At 38.3% G+C, this 22,475-nt stretch overlaps 1 protein-coding gene across 6 annotated transcripts in view; it reads left to right on the top strand.

Moving 5' to 3' along the window:
• Positions 1–22,475, top strand: part of SLC38A4 (solute carrier family 38 member 4) — a 60,275-nt gene that overhangs the window by 33,530 nt on the left and 4,270 nt on the right. For 5 of the 6 annotated variants that reach the window (XM_034770060.1, XM_034770041.1, XM_034770077.1 and 2 more), the window contains 14 exons: positions 2,059–2,277; positions 4,018–4,108; positions 5,961–6,076; positions 9,520–9,593; positions 9,709–9,801; positions 11,386–11,467; positions 11,569–11,651; positions 11,763–11,821; positions 12,240–12,518; positions 12,639–12,718; positions 13,852–13,952; positions 15,051–15,175; positions 17,696–17,840; positions 19,110–19,207. In XM_034770060.1, coding sequence (XP_034625951.1) covers positions 2,159–2,277; positions 4,018–4,108; positions 5,961–6,076; positions 9,520–9,593; positions 9,709–9,801; positions 11,386–11,467; positions 11,569–11,651; positions 11,763–11,821; positions 12,240–12,518; positions 12,639–12,718; positions 13,852–13,952; positions 15,051–15,175; positions 17,696–17,840; positions 19,110–19,207 — 1,545 coding nt within the window. In that variant the 5' untranslated portion in view covers positions 2,059–2,158. Of the gene's footprint in view, positions 1–347; positions 493–2,058; positions 2,278–4,017; positions 4,109–5,960; positions 6,077–9,519; positions 9,594–9,708; positions 9,802–11,385; positions 11,468–11,568; positions 11,652–11,762; positions 11,822–12,239; positions 12,519–12,638; positions 12,719–13,851; positions 13,953–15,050; positions 15,176–17,695; positions 17,841–19,109; positions 19,208–22,475 lie in introns of those variants that run through there. The other variant, XM_034770068.1, reaches the window with a different exon arrangement.

Genomic DNA, 22,475 nt, shown 5'->3' with positions numbered 1-22,475 from the left:
ATCTCTGTGTAAATTAATCCATGGTAATATTTCTGCTACACTGTTCTCTTTGTTTCTCAACACTAAAAATGTCAATATAGCAGGGCTGATACAATTGGAAGAATATTTCTAAAGCGAGCATTTGTTAGTGTTCACAACAGAGATTTTCTTCATCACTAACAGGCTGTGTGTTCGATTGCCTGATTTATTTGTCTGATTTTCTTAGATATAGATTTAAAATAAGCATCTGGATACTATATGAATCTGTTTCTTGGAATGCAAAAAAGTTTGGTTTTAGAGATACTGCTATGAATGAGTTTACCATTGTCTCAGCAAGGACCCAGTTCTTTTCATTACTTCAGCTGGAGTTATTCATGTCCTCATTGGGCAAAATCAGACCCTTGGAATGTAAGCCTGCCTAGCTATCTCTGACCCAATGCCAGATTCAGTAATCAGTCTCAGTCTAAATCCTGGAGTGGCAGCAGAAAGGAATAAACAGAGCAGCTATCTCTGGTAGGAAATTGGCAAAAACACCTTGATATTCTTTTGCATTTCAATTATTAGATAAAAAATAAATGTTACTAGAGTAAGGAAATTTATTGTAGTTTTTGACACAAGGTCAGTTTTAGCCTCCAGTGTTGGTGTTTAAAGTTTACATTTACATTTTACACACACACTTTAATGTTGCACTGCTAAAAATAAGTTTGAGACTGCAGATATTAGGAATGGCATATTAATGGCTATATAGACTAGTGAAGGTTTGGTAATTAAGTGAGGAACTAAGCATTCATGAATGCAAAAACTGGAGAATTTTTAATAGGTAATTGAAGGTTTAGGGCTAGAGTAAAGCAAAAATAGAATTTTGCTTGCCCTGGTTTTTTTTATTCTAATTTTTATCCTGCAATGTTTCTAGGCATTTATAGCATTGAGAATACAGTATTTTATTTTCTGGTACACAACTCAGGAAATATATGGTGGATTCTTTTAATGTGTTATACTGGGAGGCACAAAGATAAAAAGTCCTGGGTCCATAGTTCAGTAACCAGCTAGATGACTTGCGGCAAGTCACTTCATCTCTCTATGCCTTTGTTTCCCCATCTGTGAAATGGGAGTACTATTATTAAGTCATTTTGGTATAGTACTTTCAGAAGAAAAAAATGCTGTACAACTGCATAATATTAGTGGTTTATTATTAAATGTGGGAATGAGTAAACAAATGTAAAAGTGTATCTGTAAACTGAGATTGTAAAGATAAACTGATGTTAATGCCAAAGACAAATCATCATACTATATATATTATAAAGTATATGGTTTATATTGGGCCACATAAAAAGATGATTATTTATCCAGATGATTATTATTATTTATCCAGACTCTCTCTTGTGAGAGTAAAGGCATATTAAACTGTGTAAATAGGCAATAATTCTCTTTGAGAGATAGTTTTAAATTATATAAACTATCTAAAAGTTTTGATGGACAAGTATTAAACTGAGATATGATAGGGTGAAGTGCATAGTGCAGCCAGCAGCAGCTTGATTATTTTTAACATGTAGCCATACTTATCTAGCAATATATGTTTCAAGACGCCAAGTGTTTCCTTCAGAAAAATAATCTGCATACAATGGTCAGTAAAGTTTATATATAGCATTTCCTTATCAACAACCCAATCCTGATGTATTTAATCTCAGGTTAAGGGTGCATCTTAATGATTATCCAGGGTATCAGTCAAAAAGAAAGAATTTGACAAACAAATTATTGCCAGATTTTATGTTAAATCTGTTTACAGTGATAGTTATTTATAGATAGACTATATATACACCTGTTGTTTTATTATTATTCTAAGAGAGGTTGGAAATCTATTGTGTAGGTCTGTCTTCTTACATTTTGAGAAAGACCAAGTGGAAAGATGCTTTATTAAAAAAAAAGAGTATTGTGCTTGTATTTATCCAGAATTTTCGCAATCTGCAGCAGTTGCCTCTCTTAATGTTATTACAAAGAACAAACACAAACAGAGTAAATCACACTCATTTATCTAATTTGAGGAAAATTCTAATGAGTTATTTTGTGATCTGTTTGCAGAACAGAGTGTTCTGAAAGTTAACACATGGTGGAGAGAACCTGTAAGCAGAAGGTACAGTATTGTTTGCATTGTAGAAGCTAGAAAGCGCTGACCACTCAAATGGATCGCATGGAACTGCAAAATGTCAACATCAAACTTGATGAGGAGAGCAATAGCGGAGAAAGCATTGAAGACAGCTACACTGATATAATAGATCCAGAAAAGGCTACTATTAGCAGGTATGTACTTAAACAAAAAGGGCTTTATGTTCAGACTAAAAAGAGGTAATCAAAGACTAACAGATACACCAGGCTTTCACTTTTGGCATCCTGAAATTAAATTCAGATTAGGTCACAAATTAAAACTAGTCTGATTGTTTAGTGGCTATTCCCCAAATCACAAAATCACTGCACTCTTTGACATGATTATCGTTGTGGGTAGAATAGCTGAGATATTCCAGGTCAATAGTGAGATGCATTGGTAAAATCTGTGCTGAGATTTGCCAGCACTGACTTGCCAGTTCATGACTCTGAACACAAGCTGTCCAATATCATAAACACTCAATTCTCATAATACCTGTATATTTATAAAGGCAATTGTAGGGTTCTTTGACACCTAGATACATGTAATTACTAAGTTTTAGCACATTGTTTTCACTCAGAATTGTTTGTTTGCAATTTACATGATCAGAAGTCTCTTAGTTTTAAAATATGTAGTCTTCAAACTAATTTCAAGACAAAGCAATGGCCTTTTAAACATGCAATTTCAATATGAAAGTTTTATACAGAGAAGCGGTTTATTTCTTCTTTTACTTTACTCATTAATAGAAAAATTTCTGGAGAATGACTCCGTTAAGACCAAGAAATCAAATAGAAATCCAATGATTCTCTGAGCTAAAGTTAATATTGACTGTTAAGAAGCATCACAATTTTAAGTCCTGCTTTACTGAGGCAAAATTTCAGTAAAAATCAATAGGAACCGGAGGGTTCTGAGCAACACTGAAAATCAGGCCGCGTCATTAAGTACCTAAATATGGAGTTAGGAGCATAACTTTGGGAACCCACATTTGAAAATCCTGGCCATTACTCTTAGATGATACACATGGCTCCAGAATTCAATTTAATTCTTAAAATAATATGATCTTTCTTCACTGCCCGTAAACACAGCCATGAGCCAAAGTTCAGGTCTGGATCCAAACTTGGGCAAATAGAGGAGATCTAGGATTTCACATTGATCCTCTGTAAAGATAAGGTTTACCTGGAAAGTCAACTCAAATATTCCCCAGATGTGTTTGGATCCTGTAGTTCCATTTAGGTTCATATCAGTATCTTCCATTTTAAGTCTCTGGTCTTGCAATTAAATCTGCTAGTGTTGATCCTTGCACATTGTGGTGCAGTAGGCCTTTTTGTTGGTGGGAAGTGGTTTTATTTTATATCAGTAAATAATAGCAATTCTTCCGGGGCGAAGTTAACAGTGATAGGGTTCACAGAAATATGTTTTGAGGAGGGATTAGAAATGGAGAGGTGGATACTTGGTATACAGGGCTTCTGAGGTAAAGGGTAAGGGGTAGCCTGCAAGAATGTAAATAAAATTAACAGGATGTGTGATATTGGGAAGGAAAATGCTGCTAAGGAAGGCAACACTGTTGACAGAATTTGGGAGGTGTATTCAAAGCTACGAATCTGCCATGTATGGTTTAGACTTTTTTTAAACTAAACAAAGTTCGTAGGCCCAATCCTGAGTGTCTCATTCAGTTTTAATGCAGTGCTTCCTTCAGTAAAACTCCCATTGACATCTGTGGGAGTTTTGCTAGAGGTAACACTGAATAAAACTGAGTAAGGAGTTTTGAATACAGGGCCTGACTGATGCAGTTGGAGTCTTTCCATTGATTCCAGTGAGCATTGAATTGGACCCTTAGTCTCTTGTGTGTAGTAAACTTTATTTATTGTTTTCTTATTTTGCTATTTCTTTGTGTTCAGTCAATTTGCTAACGATGATGCAGAAAATCAGAAGTTCCTTCCAAATGGATTTCTGGGCAAAAAGAAATTGGCAGACTATCAGGAGGAATATGTAAGTTTATTATTAGTTTTTAAGTACTGTAGTAGAAACAGGAATATTGGAAAGTAGGGACAATCTACATGAGTCTCTTTGCAAATGTAAACAATGTTACTGCAAAACTCACCAAAGAATCTTACCAGCATATTCTGTTTATTCCTGCCTTAGTAGAGTGGTTACAATTTGGCTGCCTCGATCATTTAAAGTATGAAGTCATGGCTCTACTCTGACTAGAAACATGGCATCACAAGGTTCTACATGGATTGTGTCTCAATGATTGCTAGATAAAATATGCTCTGTTTACATGTAAACAGGCATTTTCTTTCCAACTACCAGCAAACTCACTCTAGCGTATGATAATTAAGCTGGAGTCTTTCTTCCCTGCTAGCCCTAATAGTAAAGGTTCCTTTGATTAAATGCTGCCCTCAATAACTCTGTGCCAGCCCATTGTTCCACTTACACCTATTAGCTTTACATTGACTTACACAGGTGTTACTGAGGGTAATGTTTGGCCCACAGAATATCTATTACTGCTAATGGTAGAGAAGCTTGAATTTTAAATCCCGTGTTCAAGCTTTCAGGTAGTTAGAAAAAAATCTTGTAACCTGTAAACGAAACAAATAAACATGCACCCAGCAGTTGTAGTTTTAGTCACATTTCAGTTTACAGCTAGACTTTAATGTGATCCGTTTAAAACAGTGGGGCCAGATGTGATCTTATTTACACCAGATCACAAACCAGCCTGGCACACCAGGGGCTTTCCCTGACGGGCCGCGTGCCAAAGGTTGCCGATCCCTGTCCTAGGTGAATACCCTAATTACTGGTCTAAAAGCTAGAGAGGGAGGTCCCAGCTGTTTGTGTGAACTCACTTGAGGGGCCTGATCACAGATCAATCCCTGAACATGACTTATCCAGGCAATGCTTATCTTTCCCTGCTTTGTGAATCATTCTGGGAGACAGGCATTGGACAGCTAGAGGGAGGCCGCAGTGCAAATGCCCAAAGACAGGGAGACAGGTGACTCAGGAACTTTTACTGGAGCAACATGGGTGCCAAGGGAGTTCATTGGGAGCTTTGTGAATCACAGTGGAGCCTAAAACTGGGTTTTAGGTGGCTAAACTCAGACTTAGGTGCCTAAATCTGGGGTTTAGCCACCTAAATACTTTTGTGAATCTAGGCCCACGTTTTTACAGGATCAGGACCTTATATTGTAAACTTTTGGGGGCAGGATTGTTTCTTCGTGTGGGTTCCTTCATGTGGGTTTGTGGTCTATAAAACAACCTGAACCCTACTATAGTATAAATATTTAATACCAATTCCAAGTCATTCACTGCACAGTGAAGTTACTCCACTGGTGTAAATGAGAATACAGCTCAAAGAGCTAGTTTTTTCCATTTTCATATATTGGTGTTTTTCTTTATTCAGGCCTGTTATGACCAAAAAAGATGACATTTATGGTTTTTAGTGACACGGGGTAACTGTAGTCATTGATGGCAGTTTTATTTTGATCGGTTGTTAGTATGGACATAACTCTACACCCCATTTGGACCAAAAAAAGCTATTGTGTTGATGCTGCAAACACATACTACCGTGACAGTACTTGAAGTGAAGGGAGTTCTCATAATAGTGCTATTCTTGTAAGCCCTCTGAAGTAGCTAGGGACCCTAGGCACTCTGGTAATACAAGTAATAAATGGTAAGTACTAGTTCTGTAGTAAAAAATGTTGGTAGGATCAGGCAGTGTAGTAAGACAACATCCATAGTACTCAACAGAACAGAAGAAGGGAAAGCCAGCAACTTGAAAAAGCAGTTTTACACTGCACTCAATAAGCCACAACTTAACTACCATGTTTGTTGCTGTTTTCAATAGAATCCAGGAACTACTTCCTTTGGAATGTCAGCATTTAACCTGAGCAATGCCATCATGGGGAGTGGCATCTTAGGGCTGTCATATGCCATGGCCAACACAGGAATTATACTTTTTGTGTAAGTATTCAAAAAGTGGGGAGAATATAATTTAGCGAGCTACCATCAGTGTTTCTGTGATTAGAGAAAAATGCTTAAGTGAAGAACAACATTTTATAGATAAAGAGATTTTTAAGGTCTCCAGTAATGAAAACAGTTTAACAGTATTGCAAGAATCTGCCTAATGATGATAAACCACCCTAATTTCAGCTGTGTTTTGTATTAGATTCATTGCTGGGAATTTATACTGTCCAGTCAAAAACCAAATTGGAAGGACAGTGTACTTCTTTCTCCTAAAATAACAACAGCATTCCCACTATTTCAATACAGGCAATTCCACACAAGCAGTAAAGTATACATTTATTTATATGTTTATAATTATAACTTTGTAGAGACGGAGGAAGAATACTTTGTGCCCATATAACTCTAGCCCTGAAACAGAAAGTGGGGGCTTAATGCAAATATGGCTATAGATTTACCAATATTTAATGTCACCCACTCTCTCTAAAGTCTGTCTGTACCACTGAAGACAGAAATGGCATGTCGCTGACATACGGTATGTACACAGCATATGCTTTGATAGACACCAACAGACATCCCCGGCTACCCCTATCAGGTTGAGAGACAACATTTAAAAGTTGTCCCACTTTAGTAAGTGGCTTTAGTTTTATAATCTGGTTGTTTATGTGGGCCTTAATGTTAATCCTCCTTTGTTTAGTAGAAAGCCTAGAATGCAGTGTGGGCGATTGCTTTACATTACTGGAAAAAAGTAAACCTTCAGATCAGCTTGCAGAGTTTTCTCTGTGTGATTCCTCTTGACTTTTGAAAGTTGTGTAACAAAAACTCTGCAGCAGGCTCTGAAACTGTATACTTAGGTCCCAAGAGAGAATGGCATCTCCTATTTTTGGATGCAGAGTTTTTGCCTGAAATTAATTATGAGTGCAGATGCTACCACTTTGACGGCTAACTACCTGACAGCACCTGCAAATCAGGTAGTTAAATGTCTTAGTGAGAGCATTTGCTCCCACAGAAATGGAAACTGGTTTTAAAAGGGAGTGCTCTAGAGCCAAGAAACTTTGAAAGGCTTTTTAAAAAACTCTTTAGAGTTCAAAAACTCTTCTTTCTTAGGGTGTTCAGTAATAACCAACCTGGCTATGAAGTATCTCTATTCCATTGTATATTAGCCCTGGCGAAAAAAATTCTACTACATCTTCTAAATCCTAACTGTTAGGGCTCCGCACATTCAAAACTATGGCTAATGAATCTTAAATTTAACATAAACACTATCATGAGCCAGTCATGTTAGCTTTGGCAGAAATAAAAATTGTCACCCTTAGACTGGGATAATGTTTAAATAGTGCCATCTAATAAAAAACAAACATAAACCCCTTTCTCCACCCAGCAGCTCACTTTCTGTCCTATCATAGTTTCATACTTTGGGAATGAGAACATTCTCCCTTCTTGTGGGGGAGAGTCTCATTTAAAAGCAGACAAGTTTGTGGAGGATATCCTTACTTCAGTGTCAGGCATCTACTTGCTATACATGATCCTGTACTTATAGATTGTGACTTCAGCTTTCAAAAGGATTGAAAAATTCCATTTGCCAAATGAAAACTGCTATACTAATCCTAATTCAGGTTATATTTACTGTCACTAATGTATTGTTCAGAGATGGCCCGAATGCTCCCTTTCAGTGAAATTTTCCACAGGAGAGGAGAAAGGGTTCCTAAAGTTCAGAAAGTTTAACCCTGTAGCACTCTCCCTGCATTCTCCCCACATAGGGGGATGGTTTGCAGCTGCATGGAGGGGTCAGGGGATGTGGCCTGGAAATTCCACAGCTCTACAAAATCCACAAGAAACTCAGGTCCCAACGCCACACGGATCCTAAGGACCTGCATGGTGGACCAGAACCTTTACACTGACCCCAGTCCCTCTTTCCTCTTGTACTATAGCTAATTCAGAAGCCTTGCTATCATTCAATTCTTTACGTACCTTTCTGCATGGGTAGAAGGCCATGGATTGGTACCTTAATACTGCAATGATCAGCATTAACTCCCGTGTGGATTTTTCAACAAAATCTTCTGGTTAATAGGGGAGTAGCTACATAGAGTACCCCAGAATATCTCCCCCAAAATATGTACAACTCAGTCATGCAGTGTTTATAGGAGCTTTTCACAGGTTGAAGGCAAGGTGGTGAGCAGTATGCTGCCCAGAATATAGTGACTCATAGACTTTAAGGCCAGAAGGGACCATCATGATCATCTAGTCTGACCTCCTGCACACTGCAGGCTACAGAACCTCACCTGTAATAGGTGAGATTTTATTACTCCTGTAATAAAACCATAATCTTGGCTGAGTGACTGAAGTTCTCAAATGATCATTTTATGAGAATCCACCATTTACACTAGTTTAAACCTGCAAGTGACCCATGCCCCAAGCTGCAGAAGAAGATGAAAAACCCCAGGATCTCTTCCAATCAGACCCAGGGGGAAATTCCTTCCAGACCCCAAATATGGCGATCGATTAGACCCTGACCATGTGGGCAAGACCCACTAGAACGACACCTGGGAAAGAATTCTCTGCAGTAACTCAGAGCCTTCCCCATCTAGTGTCCTGTCACCAGCTGTTGGAGATATTTGCTGGGTAGATATTTGCCCTGAAAAAGTTACATAAAGCATTAGTTTCTTGCATCAGTAGTTCTCAAAATACCAGCCATTGAAATCATGTAGAATTGAAATAGTATGTGGAGGAAGCTTGAGGGCAGTCAGAATTATATGAATTCAAGAATCAGTATCTCACAGTCTGCCAGCCAGGGTTAGAAGCTAGTGCTGTATGCTTTCAGAAAGCAAGATTTCCAATGTCATACAGTGGTCTTTGCTATCCCTGATCATTACATGAGATCTCTCTATATATCTATAGTGTCAAATATGAGCTCCTAAGCTCAGGCTCCATGGTTCTTAGGCAGCCAAAAGCTCTGATTTTCAAACATAGGGGGTAGCCAACAGCTCCCATTGAAGTTGTTATGGTTTTTCAGATGGTTCAGAGGTGCTGGGTAAGGAGAGAGGGTTAAGTTACATGTCGGTAAATGGGTGGGAGTCTAAGGCCCTGGATTCTGGAAGGTCCGATTACGCGGAGTCCAGTTAACTTCACTGGGGCTCTATGTGGGTGCAGGAATCTGCTTTTGGGGGACAATGCAGAATTGGAGCCTCAGTGAGTCTAAGTAAGTCTCTAGAGGCAAGCTAAGATGGTGTAACATGCATGCTCAGGTTGCCAGAGGATGTATAAATAAATTACAGCCTAAGCTTACCTCTGCCTTATTATGGCCAATGACTCCAGTACTCAAACTGGTTTGGGGACAATGTACATGTTAAACTGATGGAGAGCAACTCAATATATGTTCTGTTAAGTCAATTTATTATTTCTATTGTCAGCTTCAAGATTCTAATTTCTGTTATTCCTTACAGAATCCTACTGCTCAGTATAGCAATATTATCACTCTATTCAGTTCACCTTTTACTGAAGACCTCAAAAGAAGGAGGTATGAGGACACTGTTGGTTAACTGAATGTTCATGTTGCATGCACATGTTTCTCCTTTAAATGTGTTTAACAATGTGCATTTTTACAGCCCACCATGTTTTCTTTTTGCATCTAGGCTCCCTAATATATGAAAAACTAGGTGAAAAGGCATTTGGATGGCCTGGAAAATATGGTGCTTTTGTTTCGATTATAATGCAGAATATTGGTGGTAAGGGCAAAATGTTCTTATAAATAAATATTTTAAAGCTTAATATTTTTCTCCATAATGAAAATAAACACTGGTCTCCCGTGGTAGCACATGTCCTCAGGCTGATGTGGATGCCATCATGGATTGAGCACAGTGGAGTATATGTTTCCCAGTGATCTGCATAGCACAAAAGGCAGACACATTACTTTTCACAGTAACAGAAAAAAATAGGAGAAAGGTGCTCAGCAATTGATTTTCCAGCTCAATTATCTCTTGATGCCACATTTTATTTTGGGCCTGATCTGTGAGATGTTGAGCACCCTCAGCTCCCACTCCCTAAGAGCTTGATCCTGTAACCATCATTCACACAAGTAGACTTTACTCACATGAGACATTCCATTACATGCATAACAGTCCCAAGTTATTTCCCATGTGAGTAAAAGTTGCAGGATTGGGCCTTAGCTCACTGGAAATGAAATGGAAATGTGTATGGTCTCAGTGTTTTAAAACTTTGTACTGTTTTGAAACCTCTATAATCTGGCTGCCAATCACAATCAGCCATCCAAAGCAAAAGAATCTTGTTAATTGTATAGCAATTTAATAATAATTGTACTAAAATAGTAGCTATTCACAACAGAGAGAAATGCACAATCAGTCCTTCTCTTCTGATTGGCTACTATGACTCTTCAAAGAGTGCATCTATGAGTGCATAACAAACATCCGTGTCTCAGCTTCTGTCCTTCCCTAGTGAAGCCCAGATATCAAATACAGTTTAACTAGACAAGGAATTATACTTAGTTGATGAAAGAGGAATGTAACACGGGGAAAACAAAGGTTAAGTAGGTTGACAGTTTGGGAAGAGGGGGGTCAGAAGCTGAGGCAGCCAAGTTTATTATGAGTAATGGATGGAGAGTTCTGAGGAAAATAGGACATCAGAGCAGCAGGATTTACAATAACAAACAAAGAGATGGGGTAAGAATGTATATTTCAGCATAACAGCAACTCGAGTGCACTGTTAATTCAATAATAACTACACCTCTACCCTGATGTAATACTGTCCTCGGGAGCCAAAAAATTCTACCGTGTTATAGGTGAAACCGCGTTATATCGAACTTGCTTGCTTGATCTGCCGGAGCGCGCAGCCCTGCCCCCCTGGAGCGCTGCTTTACCACATTATATCCAAATTCGTGTTATATCGGGTCACGTTATATCGGGGTAGAGGTGTATATCATATTCTAAGGCTGAAAGCTACTTTTAGTTCAGAATATGGCTCTAACCTTATTAATAGGGAGCACTGTCAAGTTATCATCTGTTTATTCGCACTGCCAATTATGGTACATAAATGGTGATTTGAGCGCCAAAATACAGAACTGCCTAGGTACCATAACTTAGACACCCAATTCTGAAAACGGGACTCTGTAGTTCATTGCATCTACATGTTCATATAGTTAAGCAAGTTTGACTAAAATCAATGTATATATTGCATTTTCAAAATAATATATAGTTTGTCGTTTCTCTTATTTTTTTAAAGAATGTTAATAGTAATGACCCTGCATTGGAACTATATTATTCTGCTTTACTTAGCTGATGTGTTTGTTTTTTCAGCAATGTCAAGCTACCTCTTTATTATTAAATATGAACTTCCTGAAGTAATCCGAGCATTTCTGCATCTAGAAGAGAATTCTGGGTATGTTTATTTTGCACGGCCTATGACTTGAACAAAAATATTCTAGTTAACCTTAGCAGAAATGATTAATATTGGTTTGATTTGTTTTTTTCCCTCTTTAGAGAATGGTACCTGAATGGTAACTACCTCGTTATACTTGTGTCAGTTGGAATTATTCTTCCACTTTCCCTTCTAAAAAATTTAGGTAAAACTATTTCCTTACTTAAAATATATTATTTTGTTTCTTATCTTGATTAGTCATCTGAATTTATGTGTGGTTTAACTGCATGTTTATTTTTTTATTCTTTCTTTGAAGGTTACCTTGGTTATACGAGTGGATTTTCACTTACCTGCATGGTTTTCTTTCTCACTGTGGTATGTGACTATATGAAATATATCACTAGCTATAACCAAAAGTAGGAAATACAGAATCTGTAAATAATTAAGAAACTTTAGATGTCTTCTCTATACTTATTTATTATTACTAGCGTTTAGAGGCCAGCCTGGTCAAAACCCTATAGTGCTAGGCACTGTATATGACAGTCTCTATCCCAAAGAGCTTACAGTCTAAAGAGCAAAACATAACAGGGAGCTGAGACAAAAAGCAAGATGGAGGCAGAGTAACAAAACTAATAGGATATGCTCAATTCCTAGCAAAGCAGGGGCAGTAATCACAACTTGCCACCTTCAAACATTAAGTTTTCAGCCACTAATGTTTTCAGTCAAGGGTGTAAATAGAAGCCACCTTTTCAAAGCTATAGACTTGTGTTGACATTTTCTATTCTTATTGTAGGTAATCTACAAGAAATCCCAAATACCTTGCCCTCTCCCTGTCCTGGAAAATAATGTTGGAAACTGGACCTACAACAACAACTCAGTTCCGATGCACTTAGTGATGTTACCAAATGAGTCTGTTAATTCTAGAGTGAATTTCATGATGGACAATACACCTGGGCACACCACGGGTTTTGAGGAGGCAAAAGACACCCTACACACAAGTGGAGTGGAATATGAAGCCCATAGTAATAGTGATGACATGTGCGAACCCAAATATTTTGTGTTTAACTCACAGGTAGGGAGATTCCATAGAATCTGTCTATAGCCATTAACTCCATAACCAAACTGCTGCCAAACACGATAAATTCAGATGATTCAGTAGTGAATACTCATATTAAACACCTTTGTTTTTCAGACAGCCTATACAATACCCATCCTGGCATTTGCATTCGTATGCCACCCTGAGGTGCTACCAATATACAGTGAACTTAAAGAGTAAGGCTCTTAACTTTACTTTTAAAAACAATTGTCACACACTGCCATAGTTAACCCAGTAGCAATCATCAGATCATAAAAAAGCAGATATTGGTGATAAAACATACATCAAGTTTACTGACCTGAGGTTTACCTTTGTCAGTACTTACCTTAAGAGACCATAAATCTTGGTATTCCTTGAAATGAAGTGAAATTTTATGAAATATCAATCACCAGAAATATTTGGAAACATTTCTATTATGGTAGTGAATTCAGGTGTTGCAGAACACCAAAAACATCTTCATGAGTGAGGCTCCAGTCCTGCATCTGTCAGTGCTCACCTTTACATCTCCCGGAGTCGCATTGACTCTAGGTGGGTGCAGAGATCTGCCCTGCAGGATCTGGCTGCAGGAATAAGGACTGTATCATGTAGCAAAGATTTTTCTCATGCGGTCTGATTGAATTCTCATTAGTCAGTAATTATTTCTTCCAAATTTATGCTCAGCCAATCAGATGCAGTAATTTATCACACACGTCCATGCTAGCCAGTTTACGTTACTCCATATCTTAATAATGTTGAGTTCTGAGGAAGTAAGCTTATGGATGCTTAATGCCCATTTCCGGCCAATCCTAATTCAGAACTTTCTTGTAAAAATATTTAACTGATGTGCATTTTAAAGAAGAATTGACCTTGCCTATTCTTCTGTCGGTCCCTGATCCTCAGTGTAGATCTGCATTGACACAAGTGTGCGTTCATGCAAATCTGATGGTAGGCTTTGGGCCTAGAGTTAGGAACAATGCTTTTATATTTTAGTACCTACATTTTTACTTAAAACACCTCAGCCTGAAGTTGATATTATATAAATATGTAGTTATAATACATTTAAATTTTAACACTATCAAGTTAGCAATTGAATATAAAACCTTAATATATACAAATCGTTCTGAGCTGTTCTGTACAGTGTGATACTGGGGTTTGAAACAGTGGGTTTCGAAACTCACTTGAGTTTGTTATAACATTGATTTAGGTTTAGTTGCTTTGAATTCACTAACTAGTGACAATGTTAGCAGAATACAGCTTGGACTGTTAGTTCACTAGAAGATACATACAATATAGACTTTATTTACATTGTTATTCTTCCCTTCTTACCCAGCCGGTCACGAAAGAGGATGCAGAATGTTTCAAACATCTCCATTGCTGGAATGCTGATCATGTATCTGCTTGCTGCTCTCTTTGGTTATCTTACCTTCTACGGTGAGTCAGTGAGTCAAAGCCATATTCTCTGTAGAAGTTTCTCTCTTCTTTTAGAGGTTATCAGTACCTGCTGGTGAGAATGAACAGCTGTGTGTGTCATGACTGCATGCATTCAGTAAACAAGATGCTGTAGATGTCACACTTTCCCAGGGCTGCCCAGAGGATTCAGGGGGCCTGGGGCAAAGCAATTTCAGGGGCCCCTTCCATAAAAAAAAGTTGCAATACTATAGAATACTATATTCTCGTGGAGGCCCCTGTGGGGGCCGGGGCCTGGGGCAAATTGCCCCACTTGCCCCCCCGGGTGGCCCTGCACTTTCCACATGGCCAAAGGAAGCCAAGCTGGCGATACTCAGCAGGTTTTCACAAAACAATGGAGCACTTCTGTCTCTAGCTCTTACACTACTGCTACACCACTGTTGCAGCTTCACCTTTCCTGAAAACATGTGCAATACATGTTAGTGTACAAAAGGCCATAGGGAGGGACTACCTAGTCTAACTTAGTCTGTAGACATAGTAGACTATATGTTACTGCTGCTGCTACACTCAGCTTGAACTTGCACTGCTTTTTACTTTATTAGTTCCTCCAGTATGACATGGAAGCATATGGCACAGAACAGTTAGTGCAGCACATAATTAGTGCATGTGGAATATTTTCAAAACATAAGTGTCCACTGTCCCTTTTAGAGAAGCAGTTTAGTCCAGTGGCTAGGGTGCCAGACTGAAAGCCAGGAGTTCTACACACTTTGGGGAAGTCAGTTTGCCTCTCTGTGCCTCAGTTTCCCCATCTGAGGTTTATATAGCACATTTTGTAAAGTAATTTGGTCCTGCCATGTGGGCAGGGGACTGGACTCAATGACCTCTCAAGGTCCCTTCCAGTCCTAGAATCTATGAATCTATGAATCCTTGGATGAGATGCATTATATAAATGCTGAATGTTATTACTACCAAAACTGCATTTTTTGTGTCTAATCAGTAGCATGTGTCTGACCACAACTGCAGGGACACGTCCTCTTTCATCTTGCTAAGTTATAAAATCTTAGTTTTGAAAATATAGATTGTGCCTGAATGAGCTTAGCCTGTTTTCATTTTCTTTTGTAGGAGAAGTTGAAGATGAATTACTTCATACATACACCAAAGTGTACACCTTCGACACCCCTCTTCTGCTGGTTCGCCTGGCAGTGCTTGTAGCGGTCACCTTGACTGTGCCCATAGTCCTTTTTCCTGTAAGTAAATACAGCTTCTGAAGATTAAATCTGGGCAGCCTATACACATGGACTGTAATTATCTATTTTACATTCATTTTGTCATACTTTTAACATTTAAGAGAACTAAGCCCTGGGATTTTATGACATTTTCTGTTTTCTCATTTATATTTCACCTGAGACAAACAGCTGCACTTTGGGTAACTCGGAGTACTGAACATTTAAAAACTGAAGCATATCAAAGCCAAAGGATTATTGCCAAGTATATCTGTAGTCTCTTGTGTACTGTATTTAACAAGATTAGCAAAATTAGGCTGGTGTGTTAGTGATTCTGAGCAACTTCTTGGGACAAACATTCGTAATAAAAAATAACAATAGAAAGTGAGCACTGTACACTTTGTATTCTGTGTTGTAATTGAAATCAGGATATCTGAAAATGTAGAAAAAAATCCAAAAATATTTATAATAAACTTAAATTAGTATCCTATTACTGTTTAACAGTGCGATTAAAACTGTGATTAATCACAATTAATTTTTTTTGTAGTTAATTGCTCGAGTTAACTGCGATTAATCGACAGCCCTACTTTTTATGCTCATATTTGAAGTAGTGGATGTACTAGCTTATGGGATGTCAATGCAGTCAGCCATACAGAACCAAATCCAACACTGTTTTTGATCGAGCTCCGACTATCTGCATCACATGCTCTAGCCGCTCCTGTGCAGTTGACTGATCCTCTCAGCAGTTCTGGGTTTCTCAGAGTCCTGCTGCATGATGGCCTTTGCATTACAGCAAGGTTACATTTTGAATCATAAGTCCTGAATGTGTATTGTTTACAGACATACTGATGTGTATTTAAAAGCAATGATAACTGCTCAAGTAATATAATATATGTCCTTAGGAATATCTTTGAGAGGTTACGGCGTAACCCCAGTATAAAACACACACAAAGTGATCAGCTCAGCTAGCTTGGATTGAGTCCTGAAGCTGTGGTGTAAATATCACTTTTGTTTTCACAGTTAAACGATTATCCATGGTGATCATTTTGCTGTTGAAAATAGGCTAAAAGGCAACACCGTTTTGATAACCACATAAAAAAAATCCACATCTGGATTTATCAAATAAAGTTTTAGCAATTAGATACCGCGGTCATAAAGTGCTCTATTAAGGTAACTCCAAAGAAGCAGTGTCAGATATTCTAAAGCCAGTGTACGGAATGATTCTATATGGCCCATCAGCCTAGCCAGCTCAGCATTATTGAAGTATTACTTCAGATGAGCAGTGTAGAATGAATCATGAAATTTACAACAACAATTAGTTTTTCTCTACATTTTTAATTTCGAGAACAATATTTGTAACTTTAATTATTTGAAGTATTTGGCATTTTTATTCTTTTACAAAAAATTATACTTCAAATATCAGAGTTTTTAAATTTACCTTTGTATGGCATTAATCATCAATGAAACGTAAATACGGGTTTAATTTCAAGTGGAACCACATGCCAGATACAACATACTGGAAACGTCACAAGTAGAGAGAAAGAAACTAGTGCTTTAGCTGGTATAAATCAGCATGAGGGCCTGGCCTAGAATTTTTAAAGCTGTTCAATATTAAATTCAAAATCTATTATTTTAAACCCACTTATCTCTTCACAACACTTAGACCTGAAACTCTAAAATGCAGATCTCTCAATATTTTTTTAAATGTAAAGACTCCAAGTCTGACAGAAAATCATACTCCTATTGAATTACCCAACTAGTTCAGAATCAGCTATTATTTTAAAAGATGGGAATGATTTGGAGCATATGTTTTTTAAAAGTATATGAACATACACTGTTCTACTTCCACCCCGAGGATCTCTTCACCGCTTTGCAATATTGCAGTGTAACACTATCTGCTGTTGCCAAATGGATTTGCTGTTGACCTTTTACCTACTTATCTCTGCTTGTACAAAAGCATAGAAACTATGTTCAAATCTGTGATGAAGTCACAATAAGCAAAGAGAATGTGCTCTCTATACGTCTTATAAATACAGTTTTGAATGTTCTAATCCTCATAGCTGTTTATTTTTTATTTTGTTATATATTTTAAAATGGAAATAAATTACAGCTTGATCTTGGTACCACTGAAGTAAGTGGTAAAGCTCCCACAGAATTCAGTGGAATCAGGTTCCGGTCTAAAATAACTCATCTGATTATATTTCATACATACATACATTTTTCCTCTGCTAGTTAGTATTTCTTATGGGGTTCTTTGTATTTTCCTGATACCAGCACCTTTTAGTGGAAGAGATTTTTTTTCTCCCTAATTTTTACACCCTATTTACTTGTCTTCTACCCGGTAAATATTTGAGCTTCTGTAATAAACTGTGAACCCAAGCCTCAAACTACATCTGTGTGGTAAAAGAGATTGCATTAAGGGAAGAAAATGAATTAAAATATATTTCTTTGTTTAAAATTCCTCACTGGAAAACTAGCACAGATCTTAAAGGAGCAATGAGTTGCAAAATCCACTATCTTCTGCTTTTATTTTTCCTGTTACAGATCCGCTCATCAGTCACCGCATTGTTGTTTCCCAAAAGGCCATTCAGTTGGATAAGGCATTTCCTGATCGCAGCAGTAATTCTTGCATTTACTAACACACTTGTAATTTTTGTGCCTGCTATTAAAGACATCTTTGGATTCATTGGTAAGTTTCATGAATATTTTCAGTTTATTATGTTAATCTGTATCAAAACAAAATGCCTCACTTTCATATATTGAAAGTGAATTTTGTCTCATCTACAATGCAGTAGCTTCAGTGCACTTATTCCTGATTTTGCACTGGAAGGGTTAAAAGAAAAAAAAGAGACTGAAAATGACTCATCCAAGCTAAATGGTACCAGACTTTAGTTGGCAGCCTGTGTAAGTCACAGAGAACAAAAAATGTCAACAAGTTTCATTTCAAATTTTGAGAGTTAAGAAACTCCACCATCTATAGAACTGGTCAAGATGTATTGAATTTCCAAATTTGGATTAAAAAAAAGAATTAGGAAAAAGATTTCTGTCCCTGACCCCCCAACACACACACACTTGTTTTCTGTCAGTTTGAAAGTGTTGGTTGAGGAGTCAGGAGTCCCAAATACTCCTGGAGGAAGTTTCCCCTGCATTTATAGTACTGGTCTCCTTTTCATTTTTTGCTTTTTACCCACTCCTGGTCTGTAAAGAAGGTCTATGTCACTCAGCAGAATTGCCAATATAGTTTATAGTCTCTTTTTTATTATATTATTGGTTAGAAAACTTTCTGCTCTGAATAATCTTACTATGCAATGAAAATAACTATGAATAATTGTATAGTAAGTTAAACCACAGTGGATAGAACCTTGCCAGTGATTAAAAGAACAGCTTTCCTGTCCAGAGTTTGGGAACTTTACTCGCTGAAATAATCTGAATGGAACTATCAGATGGAATTCATAGCACAAGCCCACAGTTTACTGTAATCTTTTTAAAAGAGTATGACTTTTTGTAATTTTCAAAGGCAGAAATATGTAGACTTAGGGAAGTACCACAAAACTGCTATATTGTTGATAATTTATTAGGATAAAGAGAATGTCTTTTAGTTGTTCTAAAAAACAAAGGAGGAAAACGTGACAGCCCAAAGTGACTGGCCTCTCTCTGATATGCAGCTCATTTTGGAAGTCAGATAGTTATAGGAAAAAAGCAGATGATGCCCCTCAAAGAAATAATAACACTGCTATACCCTTTTCCTTTGCTCCCAAAGGGGAGACTTTTTTCAGTCTGAAGGGTGAACATGTAAAAAAGTTATGACTAACTGAAAACATGGTGTTATAATGAACACCCTTGCACCACCTGAACTATAGCTGAGCCTGTACCTAGCACTCCAGGTATACTTTCTTTTCTGTAAAATGCTGTACATATTTACATATTAACCAGAACTCAATTATGGTTTCTGTTCCAGGTGCATCGGCTGCCACAATGTTGATTTTCATTCTTCCTGCTGCCTTCTATCTACGGCTTGTCAAGAAAGAACCCTTGAGGTCACCCCAGAAGATTGGGGTGAGAAAAGTAGGGGGAATTACAAGAGGAGGGTTTTTTTGTTTTATTTTGTTACAATTAGCTGTTGTTTCACATTGATTGTTGCAATTATGAGCCCAAATTGGCTTCATTAGAATTAATAAGCAGTACAAGATCTGTGGGATTTTGCCCTATATTTTGAGCTGCAACATTAGCTCTTACACAAGGGACGGAGCTGACCAGTAGATGGTTCTAAAGTCCCTCAAAAGAGCAGTGGAATCCCACGGTCCTTGACTAGCATTCAGGATATTAGTGCTCTTGAGAAATGCCAGGCTTGTCTACACAGGGGGGTTAAACCAGATTAAGAAAAATTAATCCGGTTTGAAAATGCTTGTGTACACAAGACACACTGCATTGTAGGTAGGCTTGGAAGGATTAGATCAGGAGTGGCCAACCTGAGCCTGAGAAAGGGCCAGAATTTACCAATGTACATTGCCAAAGAGCCAGAGTAATACATCAGCAGCCCCTCTATCAGCTCCCCACCCTCCAGCCACCAGAGCCTCCCGCCCACCAGCAGCCCCACCAATCAATACCTCCCGCTCACTCCCCATGCCTCCCACCCGCTGCAGTCATTTGTTTCGCATGCGCAGGCTGAGGGGAAGGGGTAGGGACCTTGGGGGAAGGAGTGGCATGGGGGCAGAGCAGAGGGTTGAGCAGTGAGCACTCTCTGGACATTGGAAAGTTAGCTCCAGCCTAGGAATCAGCATCTATGCAAGGAGCCGCATATTAACCTCTGAAGAGCTGCATGTGGCTCCGGAGCCACAGGTTGGCCTCCCCTGGATTAGATTCTTAATTGGTAAATGCCAGTAAACATCAATTTCACCATCCACACACACAAACCACTATACAAAAAATCTCCATCAATAATAACTGAAATTTACAGATAGGTAAAGTCAGAAAAATGTCACCTAAGAACTTATTAGCATTTGATTTAAACATATTTGCTCTGTATATTTTGACAATTTGTGTTTTAATGGTTATAAAGCTTTAACTTTTTGAATCTCAACGTCTACCATCATTACGTAACTATTGTCTGACACCCTTCCATTGTGTGATTCCCCCATAATTTCCCACAATTGTGAAAATTTAAATGGACAAAAATCAAATAACGATTAAAAATAAATTGATATAATCCATCAAAACGATAAAAAAAAATAAAAATTGAATTCTGCCACGCCTAATTATAACATACTAAATCCGCATTTATTGCAAACTGTGGAGTCCTCCTTCAAAGTGAACTGAGTTCAATGCAAATCAGATTAGTTCAATCCATTGTTCATGTGCACGCAATGCTGCTATCTCACACTGCTTTGTGGACAACTATTACTGAGCTGTCTGTCTACCTGTATGCCCCCACCTGCTCTGGTGTCAAGTTAATTGGATGTCCTCCCCCCCACCCCCATTTAAAAACTGGATTGGGGGGTCAGAATTTGCCCATTTGATGCTGGATGGTAGTACATCAACATTGCTGCAATATTACTTCAGAAGCTCAACCACATGTCTCAAACAGCCACTTGGAGCTGTGCTGAGCTGTTTGCCATCTGGAGAGAAGCATTGGTCAGTGCAGCAAGCTCACCAGAATAGAGATCTTTTTGTGGAGATTGCTAAGAAGATGTCCACGAGGAGTCACTACTGGGGATGCTGACCAGTGCAGGATAAAGAGAAAACAGCTCTGGAGAATGTACAAAATATATTAACAAAAGATGAAATCCTATCGAAGTCAATGGCAAAATTCCCATTGACTTCAATAGGGCTGAGATTTCACCCTTAGGTTATGCCTACACAGCAGGAAAAAGAAAAGATGTAGTCTTAACTTGAGTTAAAATGGCAGTGAAGACATAACAGCTTTTAACTCAGGTTAGCAACCCCAGGCTTCTCTACTGGCTTTACCTCGAGTTGCGAATCCGAGTTAAAAGCCAAGTTGTCTTGTCATCACTGCTATTTTAATCCGAGTTAAGAACACTTTTTTTTTTTTGCAGTGTTTGCATACCCTGTATTATTTTAAAAATAGAGGGCTCACATATTGCTCCCAATCTGGGCATAGTGCTTCTATTCATATTTTTGAGAGTCTAATGCACGGGCTGAAGGCAATGTGTAGCCCACGATGTTACCCACATTGCAATGCAAATACCTGCAACATGGTTAGTGAAGAAGCAGCCTTTGGCTGCTGGAATCCTGGCTGGGCTGGGGTAGAACTAGCCATTATAAATGAAATTATTTTAGTTTGGCTTTAGATGAGCATCATAAAATTAGAACAGAACAAGATTTATCACTGCAGCATCTGCTCCAGAGTGGCGAATAATGAAGCATGCAAACCTTGACTAGATTATAGTCTGTATATGCATGAGTCTGTCTCTGACCTTTTATGCTAGAAGAAATTATCAGTGTAGGCATAAGGAGGACTGGTAGGACAGTACATGGGACGCTGTACCAATTCTATTTGTGTTAAAACTGCATCTGTCTATTCATAGCATAATGGAAGTTACCTTTGTAAACTGGTACAGGCATCTGTTTGAGAAACATTAAATGGACAATCATTTTGTGATGGGCTAAATGGCAATGTGTGGCTGAATTAACATTTGTTTTAAACCACATATAAAACCACATTTACTCATTTCAAACAGTCCCTAGTTAACATCTAGACATAACACACAACTGCCACATACTTTAGAACAAGTGACAGTCTCCCTCAGAAGTAGTCAGCAGTGGACTAGGAGGGAGATTACACGTCACAGTTAACAGGGATATTGTAACACTGATTAATAGAGGTATTTAAGATCCTGATTGAGGTAGAAAGCAACAGAGGGTCCTGTGGCACCTTTGAGACTAACAGAAGTACTGGGAGCATAAGCTTTCGTGGGTAAGAACCTCACTTCTTCAGATGCAAGTAATGGAAATCTCCAGAGGCAGGTATATATCAGTGTGGAGATAACGAGGTTAGTTCAATCAGGGAGGGTGAGGTGCTCTGCTAGCAGTTGAGGTGTGAACACCAAGGGAGGAGAAACTGTTTCTGTAGTTGGATAGCCATTCACAGTCTTTGTTTAATCCTGATCTGATGGTGTCAAATTTGCAAATGAACTGGAGCTCAGCAGTTTCTCTTTGGAGTCTGGTCCTGAAGTTTTTTTGCTGTAAGATGGCAACCTTTACATCTGCTATTGTGTGGCCAGGGAGGTTGAAGTGTTCTCCTACAGGTTTTTGTATATTGCCATTCCTGATATCTGACTTGTGTCCATTTATCCTCTTGCGTAGT

Source organism: Trachemys scripta, chromosome 1 (assembly GCF_013100865.1).
Source record: "Trachemys scripta elegans isolate TJP31775 chromosome 1, CAS_Tse_1.0, whole genome shotgun sequence".
Taxonomy (NCBI): Eukaryota; Metazoa; Chordata; order Testudines; family Emydidae; genus Trachemys; species Trachemys scripta.
This window is presented reverse-complemented; position numbering and strand designations above follow the sequence as displayed.